This window comes from Molossus molossus, unplaced genomic scaffold, assembly GCF_014108415.1.
Source record: "Molossus molossus isolate mMolMol1 unplaced genomic scaffold, mMolMol1.p scaffold_m16_p_20, whole genome shotgun sequence".
Lineage (NCBI taxonomy): Eukaryota > Metazoa > Chordata > Mammalia > Chiroptera > Molossidae > Molossus > Molossus molossus.
This window is the reverse complement of record NW_023425356.1, coordinates 37,986,752-38,000,353: the sequence shown is the minus strand read 5'-3', so window position 1 is coordinate 38,000,353 and position 13,602 is coordinate 37,986,752. Positions and strand designations below refer to the sequence as shown.

Genomic DNA, 13,602 nt, shown 5'->3' with positions numbered 1-13,602 from the left:
CTTTATAAATTTTTTTAAATCTTTCAAGAAAAGGGGTCTTTAAATATTAATAATGTCATTATTTTTGGTCATATAATCTTCCTATTTTAAAATAAATATATGGTTCTATTGTTAAAATTTTTTAAATACAGAAAAGAACAAGGAAAACAAAAAATTCAGAATATATAAATTATGCATAATCACTATTAACTATTAGTATGTTTATTTTCAGGCATTTTATTTATGACTAAAATCATTTTCTAATTTCTAATTTCAATGAGACTATGAACTTGAATGAGACTATACAGTACATCCATGTGATAGTTATCATGATGTACTTAAATATTCCTATACTGATGGACACTTAAGTTACTCCAGCTTTTGCTGTTAGAATTAAAATAACATATATTTTTACATACAAATACTTGACATCTGATTATTTCATTAAGACAGAATCCCAAAAATGACAGTACTAGATCAAGAAGCATGAATATTTTTAATGCTTCTGATATGTGTTGTTAAACTCCTTTACAGAAAGGTTATCCCAAAATCTACTCCTATAAGCAACATGTATTAGTGCCACCTCCATAAACTTACTAATTGGGTATTAGCAAGTTTACCAATTTGACTGATCAAATATGACATCTTATTTAATTCCCATTCTTTTCATCAATAGGTAAAATTTATAAATGTGCTCACTGGCACTTTCCTTATGAAACTTGTTCTTAGCCTGAACAAGTACTCAAACTGAATTATAAAACCTCTGCATGGCCATGGCCAGTCTGGCTCAACGATTAGAGTGTGTGGACCAGAGAGTCTCAAGTTTGATTCCAGTCAAGGACCAAGGGTTGTGGTTTGGTCCCCGGCCCTGGATGGGGTCCTGAGGGAGATGACCAATGGACATGTCTCTCTCGCATGGATGTTTCTCTCTCTCTCCCTCCCTCCCTCCCTTCCACTCTATCTGAAAACCAATTGAAAAATTTCCTCCAGTGAGGATTTAAAAATATAAAAATTTTAAAAATTAAAAAAACTTCTGCATGTTCAAGCAAGAAATAAACTGTTTTAGTTCTTCTCCATTCTTTGTAGGTACTCACTTAAATGTAAAGCTCAAAATGGAGCTACAGAAACAAACACTTTGGTACTATTACATACTTTTCATTAAATTATAAAATCATGGAAATCACATAAATTGAACACATTATTCTTATTGAAGTTTCTGAGTGGGTTTTACTTTCTACAGAGTTAAGATCAGTTCCAACAGATAAACTTACACAAAAGTCAATTTTACCTTTGTAACATTAAAAACATTAGCCTTAGAACAGCCCTAGCCCTGACCATGTGGCTCAGTTTGTTGGAGCGTCACTCCCTGCACTGAAAGGTGGTAGGTTCAATTCCCGATCAGGGCACATACCCAGGTTTTGGGATCTATCCCTGGTTGGGGTGCACACAGAAGGCAACCAATAGAGGTTTCTTTCACACATCGATGTCTCTCTTGCTCTCCCTTTCTCTCTCTAAGATCAATTAAACATTTTTTTAAGCCCAGTCAGTGTGGCTCAGTGGTTGAGCATCGACCCATGCACCAAGAGGTTGCCGGTTCTATTCCCAGTCAGGGCACATGCCCAGGTTGTGGGCTAGGTTCCCAGTGAGGGGCATGCAGGAGACAGCCTATCGATTTCTCTCTCTCCCTTTCCATTCCTCTCTAAAAATCAATTTTTTAAAAAAAATTTAAAAAAAATTTTTTTAAACCCAACCCTATTATTTGCTAAACCACAAAATATACCTAATATATTTACAATTTTTAACACTTTAAGAATATAAAGGACACCTTTCTAAGTCCCGTTGAAGGATATAAAATAGTAGATATCGGTTATTTTAAGCTATGAAAATAGAAATTCATAAGGTTTAATTAAAACTCTGTATCTTGCCCTGGCCAGTTTGCTCAGCAGTTAGAGCGTCGGCCTGCTGACCAATGAGTCACGGGTTCAATTCTGGTCAATGGCACATACCTCAGTTGTGATTTGTCCCCAGTTCTGGCTGGGGTTGTGCAGGAGGCAGCTACTTGATGTGTCCCTTTCACATCGATGTTTTTTTTTTCTCTCTCTCTCCCCCTTCCACTCTATCTGAACAAATATGGAAAAATGTCGAGGATTAAAAAAAGAACAAAACTCTTTGTATCTCATCAGATTTAAAACTATTGGTTTTCTGCAAAATTGCAAAGAAAATTTGTTAAATTTGCCTGACCAGAATTAGAACTTTAAATTAATATGTATGATAAAATATTGCTGGACCAGTGATCAAAATCATCTTTTGACCCAGCAATTCTACTTCAAGAAATTTCTCCTACAAATAGTTCTCAAATAACAAAGATATATAGGCAAAAGTACTAGAAACAATTTAAACACTAACAAGAGAGTAATTAAATAAATTACGGTAAATCTGCACAACCAAATACTTTGATATATTAAAAAAAAAAATTAGAGCAATATTTTCAAATACTTACATAGTGTTTCCCAAGCCCTGTTCTAAGTACTTTACACATATCAACTATTTAATCCTCACATCAGTCCTATGATGTAGGTAATTATTAAAAGGTTGAGTAACTTGTCCAAAGTCATACAACTAGTAAATGGTAAGCCAAGCTCCAGAATCCTTGTTTTCCATCTCTACACGATACTACAGACCTATACACACTGAAAAGGAAAGCTGTCCAAGATACATTGTTAAAATGGGGGGAGAGGAAGAAAAACTACAAAACAATATTTAAGATCCATTTCTGTGTTGTTTTAAAGCAGACAGAAAGCCCTGGCTGGTTTGGCTCACAGTAGAGCATTGGCCTGCAGACCAGTGAGTCATGGGTTCGATTCTGGCCAAGGGCACGTACCTCAGTTGCGGTTCATCCCTGGCCCTGGTCAGGGTCGTGTGAGAGGCAACCATTTGATGTGTTTCTCTCACATCAGTGTTTCTCTTTCTCTCTCTCTCTCTCTCTCTCTCTCTCTCTCTCCCACCCCCTCCCTCCTTCCCTTCCTCCTTCCCTCCCACTCTATCTGAAGATAAAAGAAAAAAATATCCTCGGGTGAGGATTTAAAAATAAAATAAAAATAAAAAATAAAGCAGATAGGAAGTATATGTTTATATACATAGGAAATTTCCCCCTATTTCTAGAGAATGAAGCTGGGCATTGAAGTGAATAGAGAGGGAGAATTTTAATTTTACTCTGTATACTTCTATAGAGTTTCAACTTACTTTTTTATATACTAGTTTTATACATTTTAAACTAGTTAATAAAAAGAGTAATTTCACTCCTTGAATCCCCAAATAACTTGGGGAGAAATTATTTCCCATCCCGTATCTATTGGGTGTGTCCACATTTGGAGCCTTTTCCAATCCTTTTCTTCTAACTTGGTCATTCATCTTTTCTCTGACTCAGTATTCAACAGTTAGACACTGAGAACCTTCCATGTACTAAGCACTCGGCTAAATGCTGGGATATGTATGATGAACGTGATTTAATCCATAATTTTAGAAACTTAAAAAGTTTCAATAACACTCATGGCCTTCACTAAATACAATTATTTTCTCACCTTTTCTTCCTCAGAGTTAAAATAAGAGATTCATTAACAGAAACAAGCTTTTTAAACCTCTCTCCTAAAATTTTGTCTGGTATATCCAACTGCCTACTCAATACCACGGAGACCTAGTCAGTGTCAAACCCACACGTCCAAAACTCAACCCGGGACTGCTCCCCTACATCTCCCTCTCCCATAGCTTCCCCATCTCAGCAGATGGAAACTCCATTCTTCCTCTTCTTCGAGCCAAAACCTCGGCGTCATGCCAGGCAGGATCATGTCAGCTCTGTGTTCAAAATACATTCAGAATCTAATAACCATTTCTCCCACCTCCCCCACTAATGCTTTGTCCAAGCCCCCGTCGTTTTCACCTGGATTGCTGCAACAACTTCCAAACGGGTCTGCTTTCCCCTTCCAGAGTGCTCCCTATCTTCCCACTCCTCTGCTCGGTGTGCCCCAATGACTATCTAGCTATTCCGAATAGCAATCAAGTTCTTAACGTGGCCTGCAAGCCCACACGGGACCTGCCCACCTGCCTCCCCACCTCTCTAGGCTCACTTCCTGCCACTCTCCCCGTTCTGCTCCAGCCACCTGACCTCGCTGCCCCCTGACCTCGCTGCCCCCTGCGCTCCGAGGACACCCTTGCCTCCAAGCCTAAGTACTGTTCTCACCGGGGTTTGTTCCTTCACGGATCCACACTGCTCCCTCTCTCACTTCCTTCAGTTACTGGCCAAATGCCCCTTCCTAATAAGGTGACCTCTATAAAATAGCAACTCCTACCTCACCCTTCTCTCTTCCTTTATTTGTCTCCATCTGACATATATTTACTCATGTATGTGCATACTGTCTGTCCTGCCTCCATAATATAAGCACCATGTGGTCAGTCTTCATCTATTTTAGAACTAAGCCTGTGTCCCGGTAAGCACGCAATACATTTCTGACTGGATGAATTAAAGAAAATGAGTCCAAGAGACTCATGTGAATCATGGACAGTTTTCTGTAAGCAGAAGGATGCTAAAGCCACAAATCATAAATATTCAAACATTCACATTATGGAAAATCAACTGCTCATTTACTTTTTCAGTAATAGTTTATCCCACATATGAAAGTGACATTTATATGATACATGCACAAGCTAATTCACACAGGTACCAGGGAAAGTATCACTAACATGTAAAAGATAGCACACTGTCCATCATCCAGTTCACTTGATTGCGTAAGCCAAATCCAAGAAATGACCCTAGATTCTTCTCTCCCAAAGCTTTATTCCATTACAGGTCCCATGAACTCTACTCTCCAAGTATCTGTTAGGACCCCAGAAGGCCACGTCATCATCACTTCCTGCCTGACTTCTTGATTAGCCTTCTCACTGCTTCTATTCTGATTGTTCTATAATCCATTCACCAAACAACAGCCAGAGTGATTGTGTGATTGTTTTTTAAATGTAAATCAGACTTGATCATTGATTATTATGCTAAGTGAGATAAGCCAGTCAGAGAAAGACAAATATCACATGATTTCACTTACTTGTAGAATCTAATGAACAAAATAAACTGACCATCTAAACAGGTACAGAGGCACGGAGGCATGGAACAGATTGACAAATCTCTCGGTCAGATGGGAGTGGGGGTGTGGGTGGGAACTGAGAGATTAACCAAAGAACTTGTATGCATAGCCCATGGACACAAACAGTGTGGTGCAGGTGTGGTGTGAAGGAATGGGTGAGGGGGACAAAGTGGGGGAGGAATGGCGGACATCTGTAATACTATCAACAATAAATATATATATATATTTTTTTGTTTGTTTGTTTTTTAAAGTAAACCAGACGCAGCCACTGCTTCAGATGTCCCATGTTTCCCAGTGCACTGGAATCAAAGCCCCAGTCCTCACTTACCCTGCCACAGAAGCCTCCCGCCTGCTTCTCCCACAGCCTCATATTCCACTAGGGCCCTCACCTACCACAGTCCAACCAAATGGCCTCCTTTCTCCTTCCTCAAACATACCAAGTTTGTTTTCGCCTTCCTCTTACATCCAAAGGGTTTTTGTTTTGTTTCATCACTCAGAACTCTTAAATGTCACCTTCTTATGACCTGGCCCCGAGGCTAAGGCGACTAAATGACTCCGTTTTTATCATCAATGGACCTTCCTCAGTATTTTTCCAATAATAGGTTAATTACCCCTAGAAGTAAAGGAATTTTGCCTAAGATTATAGTTGCCCCAGGCGTTGGGAGGCATCTGCAGTTTGCAGGTATTCCAGAGCCCAGTGAATAATGCTAATTTTGACTCTGTAATCGCTGTCACACCCACTATTGTACCGGTCCTCTGGGGGGTGGGGTGGGGGGCAAAAGGAGGATGGGGCTTCTGTCTTTAAAATCTGATGAGCAAAAAGAACTGTGGCTGCTGATCTGAGGGGAGGCTATGCCCTCGCAGCCCACCGCGAGAATAAAGTGCTCCTTTAGAATTTGGCTCTGCGTCTCTGGTTATCTCGCTGACACATTTTAACACTTAGAGGGGACTTCCTTGACTACCTAATCTACAATAGTCCCCCAGTCCTTATCTATTGGATCCCTCTCTGTTAAAGATTAGTATAGTCCCTATTATTATCTAATATTCTCTTGCTTCTGGTTTTTACTGTTTGACTCTCCACAGCAACAATGTAAGTTTCAAAGGGGCAGGCTCTTCTTTTCCTGTCTTGTTCACCTGAAGATAACATACTCAATAAATCTGTTGAATGTTAAATGAATCCAGAGTCCCCATTTACACTATAATTTAATATCTTTGTACTATAAAATATCCTTAAAATTAAACAACAGACGCCGAAAACACACATTAAAAAGAGATTCCCATCCCAAAGTTTAAATAATCCAAGACAAATTCTATGGTCAGGTAACCATTCAAAGTCAGGCATGGTTAACAAAAAGGAGAAAAGATGTGGTGAAGACCATCTAAAGTAGTGGGAAACTGGAAAATCACTGTCTATGTCCTTGAGACGGAGTATAAAGCTTTCCTAAAGTAAATTCAGTTGAAATATCAGCTTCAGAGAGTGTAGGGGAGGGGAGAAGAAGGCAGGAGAAAAACTGGACATGGCTTGAAGAAGGAAGAGAAGAGCAGGAAGAGGAGGCTGTAAATGGCAGGGTAAACCAGGACTGGAATTTGCCACAGGTAATCTCCAACATGAATAATCCACCCCGGGTAATAGACTATTGACTATAATTACATTCATCCTACTGACCTTGTTCTAAATTATTATGGATTATTACTGCACAAGTTATTTTTGTTCCACACCAGAGGTGGTTGTATTCTGCTATCAGATGACATGACCTCTAATTCAATAATGTCTGTAATGCACTGGTATCCTCAGATAAAAGCTGTCTATAATGTCTGAACAAAGGTGAATTAGTTATCCAATTCACACACGCAATTAACTCTCTTAATACCTGAGAGACCATGGAGCCCCTTCTGAATTTCCTATTAAGTACTACATATGGAGGTCTTCCCTCCATCTGCAGTTATCTTGTGCTGTACTTCATAATAAACAATATTAATAGTTTACTGCCATCAAGAATCTTGTAGTAGTTATCGTAAGAGACCTCACTCTGCAAAGTAATGACTCATTTTCCTGGGAAAATGCATTAAATTAAAATGTTATGCCTATTAGTAAAGCACAAAAGTTCTCTAGTCTCAGTAATGTAACAATAATAACACCTTCATGAAACACAGAAAATTTAATTTTTTCATCATCTTTAAGAATACTTTTTAAAAGCCAAAAGGCAATATTTATAATGTGGATTTATACACTGTATTCAGTCATTTGAAATAAAAAAATAAAAAAAACTATTTAAATTCAGGCACTGAAGGGCAAAAACAAATCAAAACATAGCATTTTTGCCACCTGTTCCCTCTACTCAGAGCTGAAATCTCATAAATAGTCTGAAGGCAGAGCAATGTGCCTCTCTCTGCTCTGTCCCCATATGTGATGCCAATGGCTGTATTCGTAAAACCCAGATTAGAATAACTAGGTCATGTCAAATGTCAAGCAAATACCCAGGCCTTCTAAAAAGGGAGGTAATTAATTATTTCTTCAGGGGATGCTTTTTATTTTAGTCATCGAACATTAATGTATCCTTTCAGCAGAGAACAAGAGAACAAAATAAAATCTGTAGACGAAAACCCGGCTTTCTCAGCACGCGTGCCCCTGAAAGCTGTCGTCCTGAAGAGCCACGCTAGGAGGACGCAGCAGTCCAGGGTATCAGAGGGAGGCTGCTGTGTTCCAGCGAAATCTGCTGCTCACCTGGCTTTGCATTTCCCCTCCCAACTCAAAGCAGGGAGGGAAGGCCGAGGAAGAAGGCAACGGTTTCTCACATGTTTCATAGGTTTTATCCGCCCGTGTAATGACAGAAGAAGGACATTCTAGAAACTAAAAAGCTAAGCAGGTGACATCTTTCGCTCCAAAAACAATTTAAAGTACAAACCAACCTTCTGCGTGCTGCAGCACGAGAAACACCGACTCCTCAGAGATGATGTACTTGTGCAGACACACCATGTTGGGCACACAGCGGGGGATGATGGTCTTTCTGTTCCTGCTGTATTCACTGCTTTTCCTTAGACCCTGACAGAGAACAAAAAGGTCAGTTGTACCCTCAGTTGCCTTTGGAGCCTGCTGTGCTCTGTGTTTATCAACCAAACTAATCTATCCGAGTTACTCCGGGCTTCAGAGAAACCACTCATCTGCTGCTCTATGCCCCTCGGTCCCTGGAGGCTCCGCTGATGGCATCTGGCGAGAATCCAGAGAACGGAAGATGCCACAAAGCTGCCATTAAAATCAATTACGTGGGTCAGTGTTTTTATTAGAGATGCTCTCAAACTAAGTCATCAGGATGACACACAGTTATTTCTCTATGACCTTTTCTTAAGTTTTATTTACTTGTATCTATCTTGAAAGCAGCAGACATTGTGAGATCAATTCAATTTCCTGAGACACAAAAGGTTTTCCTAAATTAAACAGGCAATTTTAAAATTCTATTCCAAAAAAGCACAAAGATTATTTTAGCTTTTTCCCAAAGGAACAGGTGTGTGTAGTTTCTGGTGTCGTACCTTAGTTTAAGAATCGGGGGGATGCCAGTGACAAAGTATACTCATAAAAAGAAATCTGTGTCGCCCTGGCCAGTTTGGCTCAGTGGTTAGAGCATTGGCCTGCGGTCCGGAGAGACCCGGGTTCGGTTCCCGCTAAGGGCATGTACCTCGGTTGCAGTTTGTCCCCAGCCCTGGTTGGTCGTGCGGGTGGCAGCCACTCGATGTGTCCCTTTCACGTCGATGTTTCTCTCTCTCTCTCTCTCTTCCTCTCTCTCCCTCCCACTCTATCTGTACAAAAAATGGAAAAATGTCCTCGGGTGAGGATAAAAAAAAAAAAAAAGAAATCTGTGTCAGTCTATGTCAATGTGACCTACTGCCGTGCTGATAAAATAAAACAAAGGCATTAGAAAAAATAAAATTCAATTAATCTGCAAAAATTGATGAATTCTGGATGCTGTGGAAATGCTTAAATTGTGATATTTTTAGACGATGTACTGTCACAATCCATTTCAAATACAACTTCGAAATTTAAAAATTGAGAGGATTTCCCTTCCTTATTCATTTAGTTACAAACTGAGTTATATAGAGAATCAAAATAGAGATTAAAAAAGGGAGGGGAGTCAAGGATGTAGATAACACTTTTTCTCAAATACTGTAACAAAGACTTTAAGGCAAAATGTCAGCACTTAGGAACTGTATAATCATAACCATAGGTGAGATGGTATGTGGTCTCCACAAATCACACAAAAAGCATTAGTGATTAATTCAAACGTACACTATACATTTAAACAACATGAAATGAGTCTTCAACTTATCCAAATTATTTCCTCCATACTCTGTTATCTAAGATGCTTTTTAAATGTATGCTGTAGAGCCCTGGCCAGTTTGGCTCAGTGGTTACAGCGTCGGCCCGCAGACTAGAGAGTCCCAGGTCCGGTTCCCACTAAGGGCAAGTAACTCGGTTACAGTTATCCCCGGCCCCTGCTGGGGTCATGTGGGTGGCAACCAGTCGATGTGTCTCTCTCACATCGATGTTTCTCTCTCTCTCTCTCTCTCTCTCTCTCCCTCCCTCCCTCCATCTCTCCTTCCCGCTCTACCTGAAGATAAATGCAAAAATGTCCTCAGGTGAGGATAATAAATAAATAAATGTATGCTATAGAGTATTTATCAACTGTGATGAATAAAATAAAATAAATACAGATCACCACAAACATAAATGAATGTCCAAACATCCAAGAAAAAATATTAACTATTTGTTTTTCTTTCAGGGCACAATTTAAAAATCAATTTCAAGATCATTGAATGTAGACATTCTACTTACTTTTAAAATGAATGTCTGTTCTGTCCTTGTGTCCATTACAAGTAAAACCTACATGGAAAAAAAAAAGAAAAACAAAATACATGAGTAATAACTTATCCACAATACAATGAAACATTAACTCCTAACTTTTTAAAACTACACTTTAAGGGTTTAAGGGAAAGTGCTGGAATTGACTCCATCAAAATTGTTCATTTCGGAATAGATTTTTTTAAGGTACCAAATCACAGGATTAAAGTACTCTTATCTAAAGTAGGTTTTATTATGGTTTCCTTTCTAAAAATGCCATATTTTAGAAACATTACTATGTTTCCTAGATTTATTTTTAAATACATTTCTTAAAAGTAAAGGAAAATTATTTTAGAGAAAGAATTGTTCCTCATGAAACATTTATGGTTAAGAAGTAAAAAATAAAATAAAAAATACAGGAATTGCCAAAATCTCAAATTCTCTCCCTACAGCCCCGTAAGCAGCCACTTGCTATAACATGATCTCAGTAACTCAGGCTCTAGTCTAAGGCATCCTTACGCCCTACTTCTCCTCCTGGCCTCGCCCTCATGCTTCTTCCATCAGCAAATCCTGGCAGCTCTGCCCTCCAAATGTAAGGAGACTGAACCCTCACCACCTCCCAGCATGTCCCCGACCCTAACGAAGACGCGCCCGGCAGAGCAACCGCCGCCCAGTGGACTCTCTGCTTCCATCTTTGCTGCCCTTGGTCTGCCCTCCAAACAGCAGCCAGGGTTTTCTTTCTAATACAGAAGTAGATCATGTCACTCCTCTCATCAGAGAAAAGGCCCTAATCCAAAAAATGATCTCAAGACCCTTCCTGATGTCACACATTGCCACTCAAACTACCCACCCTCTCGATGGATAGAGAAAGTGAAGCGAGACAGGGAATTATCCTACCATTTTCCTATTTTATTATTTTGGAGGAACTGTTACCAGAGGCTGGCACATCTCTGCTCTGAAGAGGCAGACAGTAAGGACTTTAGGCCCTGCGGGCCCAGCTGCACAACCCTCTCCGCCGGGGGCACAGGTGCAGCCACCACCGGAAATGGGCCGTGACAAGAGCATTCACACCACAGAAATCTGCAAACAGTATGGACAGGGATTTCTCCCTCAACTCCAGAGAACTGGGGCTCGAGGATGAAAACACTGTCAAGCTTGGGGAAATATAAAAATGGTGGTGAGAAGGAAACCTGGGGAGATAAGATGAGAAAGCAGTCTGAGAAGATGGTACATTCCATTTAGACATGGTGAACTTAAAGTAATAGTGACGTCATCTTTGACCTCTCTTCTGAGTGCCTGTGGGTCTCCATGTAATTTCAATTGAATATTCCCGCAGATAGCTCCTAAACTCGCCCTTTCCTCTTCCCAAAGCCCTGTCCCCACTAAAAACAAAACAAAACCCTGTTTCTCTTCCTATAGAACGGAATAATACCACCGTCCATGGGAACCCCCAAACCAAAAAGTTCCCTAAGTCACTATGAATTCCTTGCCTGCTACCTTCATAACCATTGACCAAGACAATCATTTCTACCTCCTAAGCATTTTTCCTATCCACCCCCTACCCTCCTTCACTGACCATGCTTTAAGTATTTACTATGTGCTATGCTTTGTTTTTTTATTGATTGATTTGAGAGAGAAAGGGAGAGAGAGAGACATAGAAACATTGATGAGAGAGAACATCAACTGGCCACCTCCTGCATGCCCCACACTGAGGATTTGGCCTACAACCTGGGAATGTGCCCTGACCAGGAATCGAACCGGTTACCTCTTGATGCACGGGTCGACGCTCAACCACTGAGCCACACCAGCCAGGCCTGTGTGCTATACTTTAACCAGGTGTGACCGATGATAATTCTTTCAACCACCCAATGAAATAATTTTACCATTTCTATTCTGACTTTGAAGATACTGTTTTTAAAATTATATTTGAAATGGATTGTAATAGTACATATTCTAAAAATATCCCAATTTAAGCATTTCCACAACATCCAGAATCTGTAAGAGCTATAATGGTAGATAACGATGGTATCTACCACACGTGAACATTTCGGTGACGGATAACCCCGTAAGTGCTTGTTTAGCCCATCGTTATTATTATTGCTATCACTATTATTGCTTCTTCTCCCTGAAATGCTCCCCAGCCACTTACCAAGCAAGTGCTCATCTTTCCATATTCAGCTCAAATGTCTATCTCTTAGTAACAGCCTTTTCTTCCTTTGTTCTCACACTGTATACAGTACCAACTTCCACGTAGCATTTGTAATCCTTCAGTTTGGTCTTACACTTACTTGTCTCTCTCCCAATCAGATTTCAAGCTTTTTATCAGCACGCTGTAGGCAGAACAATGGCTGCCAAAGATGTTCACACCTTAATCTCCAGAACTTGTGAATGTCGTATTACTGGCAAATAAAAGACTTTGCAGGTGTAATCAGGGCACAGACCATAGAACAGATTAGCCCGGATTATCTGAGTGGGCTCAATCAAATCACTTGAACCTTGAAAAGCCGGGAACTGTCTCTGGCCAGAGTGGAAAACAGAAATGACAAAGCAGAAGAGGAAATCCGAGAGGTCGGAAGTGGGAGGGACCGCGCGGTTGCTGGCTCCGATGCCGAGGCCCACACGTAAGCACAGGAGACGTCCTCTCGGAACTCAGAGCAAGCATGAGAAGGAACAGGCGGCTTCTAGGGACAAAGACCAGCCCTTGGCTGACAGCCAGCAAGGAAGAGAGTTCAGTCCTACATCCGTAAAAGAAAAAGAATTCAGCTAGTGACTTGAATGAGCATTAAAGTGGGTTTTTCGCCAAAGCCTCCAGTAAGGAACACAGCCCTGCCAGCACCTTGAGTTTAGCTCAACATGACCCATGTCAGACATCTATCCCATGTGACACAATAAAATGAGTTCTTTTTAAGCTGCTATGGTTGAGGTAATTCGTTATGGCAGCAACAGAAAACTGTACAGGGCAGAAATTATGTTTCCTCCGACCTATGTATCTCACACAGTAAACGTTCAAAGTGAATGGATTCAGGTATAAGGTCTGGAAGGTAGATGGCAATACAGGCACGGAGCATAGAAAATAAATTAAAACCAAAGGTTTATATTTGCATATTCTCCATCAAGATAACAGCTAAAGACATGAGAACATACCCCACTAAGATGCTTACTTTATACCAGGCACTGTGCTGGGTTTTAAAGAATTAAATCATGTAATGCACTCAACAACCCAATGAAGCAGGTATACTTGAACAAATTCTACAGATGAGAAATCAAACATAAAACTGATAACTTGCCCATGCTCTCGAATCTAAGAAGTGCTGGAGGTGAGATTTAAACCCTAGCAGTCTGGTTCCAGGGTTCTTCCTTTTTTACTGCTAAGCCACACTATTTATGTCTAAATTTTGAAAACTACACATAGTTGTTATATTGAGGGTACACAGACAAGAACCACCAAAAGCGCAGTGAGGAAAACACAAAGAAAATCAGAAAATGTCACGATTCAGAAAGAAGAAAACCATTCAGATGTCAGGGAAAGAAAATGCTTTAAAATGAGAGTGATCATCTAGAAGCCATGAGGAATGAGACAGGAGAAGGGATTAAGCAGTTAGGACGCCAGTGGTAACTTTTAATAATGCATTATGCATTATGAGTTAATAGTGGGTG

At 40.2% G+C, this 13,602-nt stretch overlaps 1 protein-coding gene across 14 annotated transcripts in view; it reads right to left on the bottom strand.

Annotated features, from left to right (window-relative positions):
* Positions 1-13,602, bottom strand: part of RPS6KC1 (ribosomal protein S6 kinase C1) — a 166,029-nt gene that overhangs the window by 39,449 nt on the left and 112,978 nt on the right. For all 14 annotated transcript variants that reach the window (XR_004960884.1, XR_004960879.1, XR_004960876.1 and 11 more), the window contains 2 exons: positions 9,940-9,987; positions 8,022-8,154 (listed from right to left, as the gene is read on the bottom strand). Coding sequence is in view for 5 of the 14 variants with exons in the window: in XM_036272263.1 (XP_036128156.1) it covers positions 8,022-8,154; positions 9,940-9,987 (181 nt within the window). In the remaining 9 variants the exon portion in view is untranslated. The remainder of the gene's footprint in view (positions 1-8,021; positions 8,155-9,939; positions 9,988-13,602) is intronic.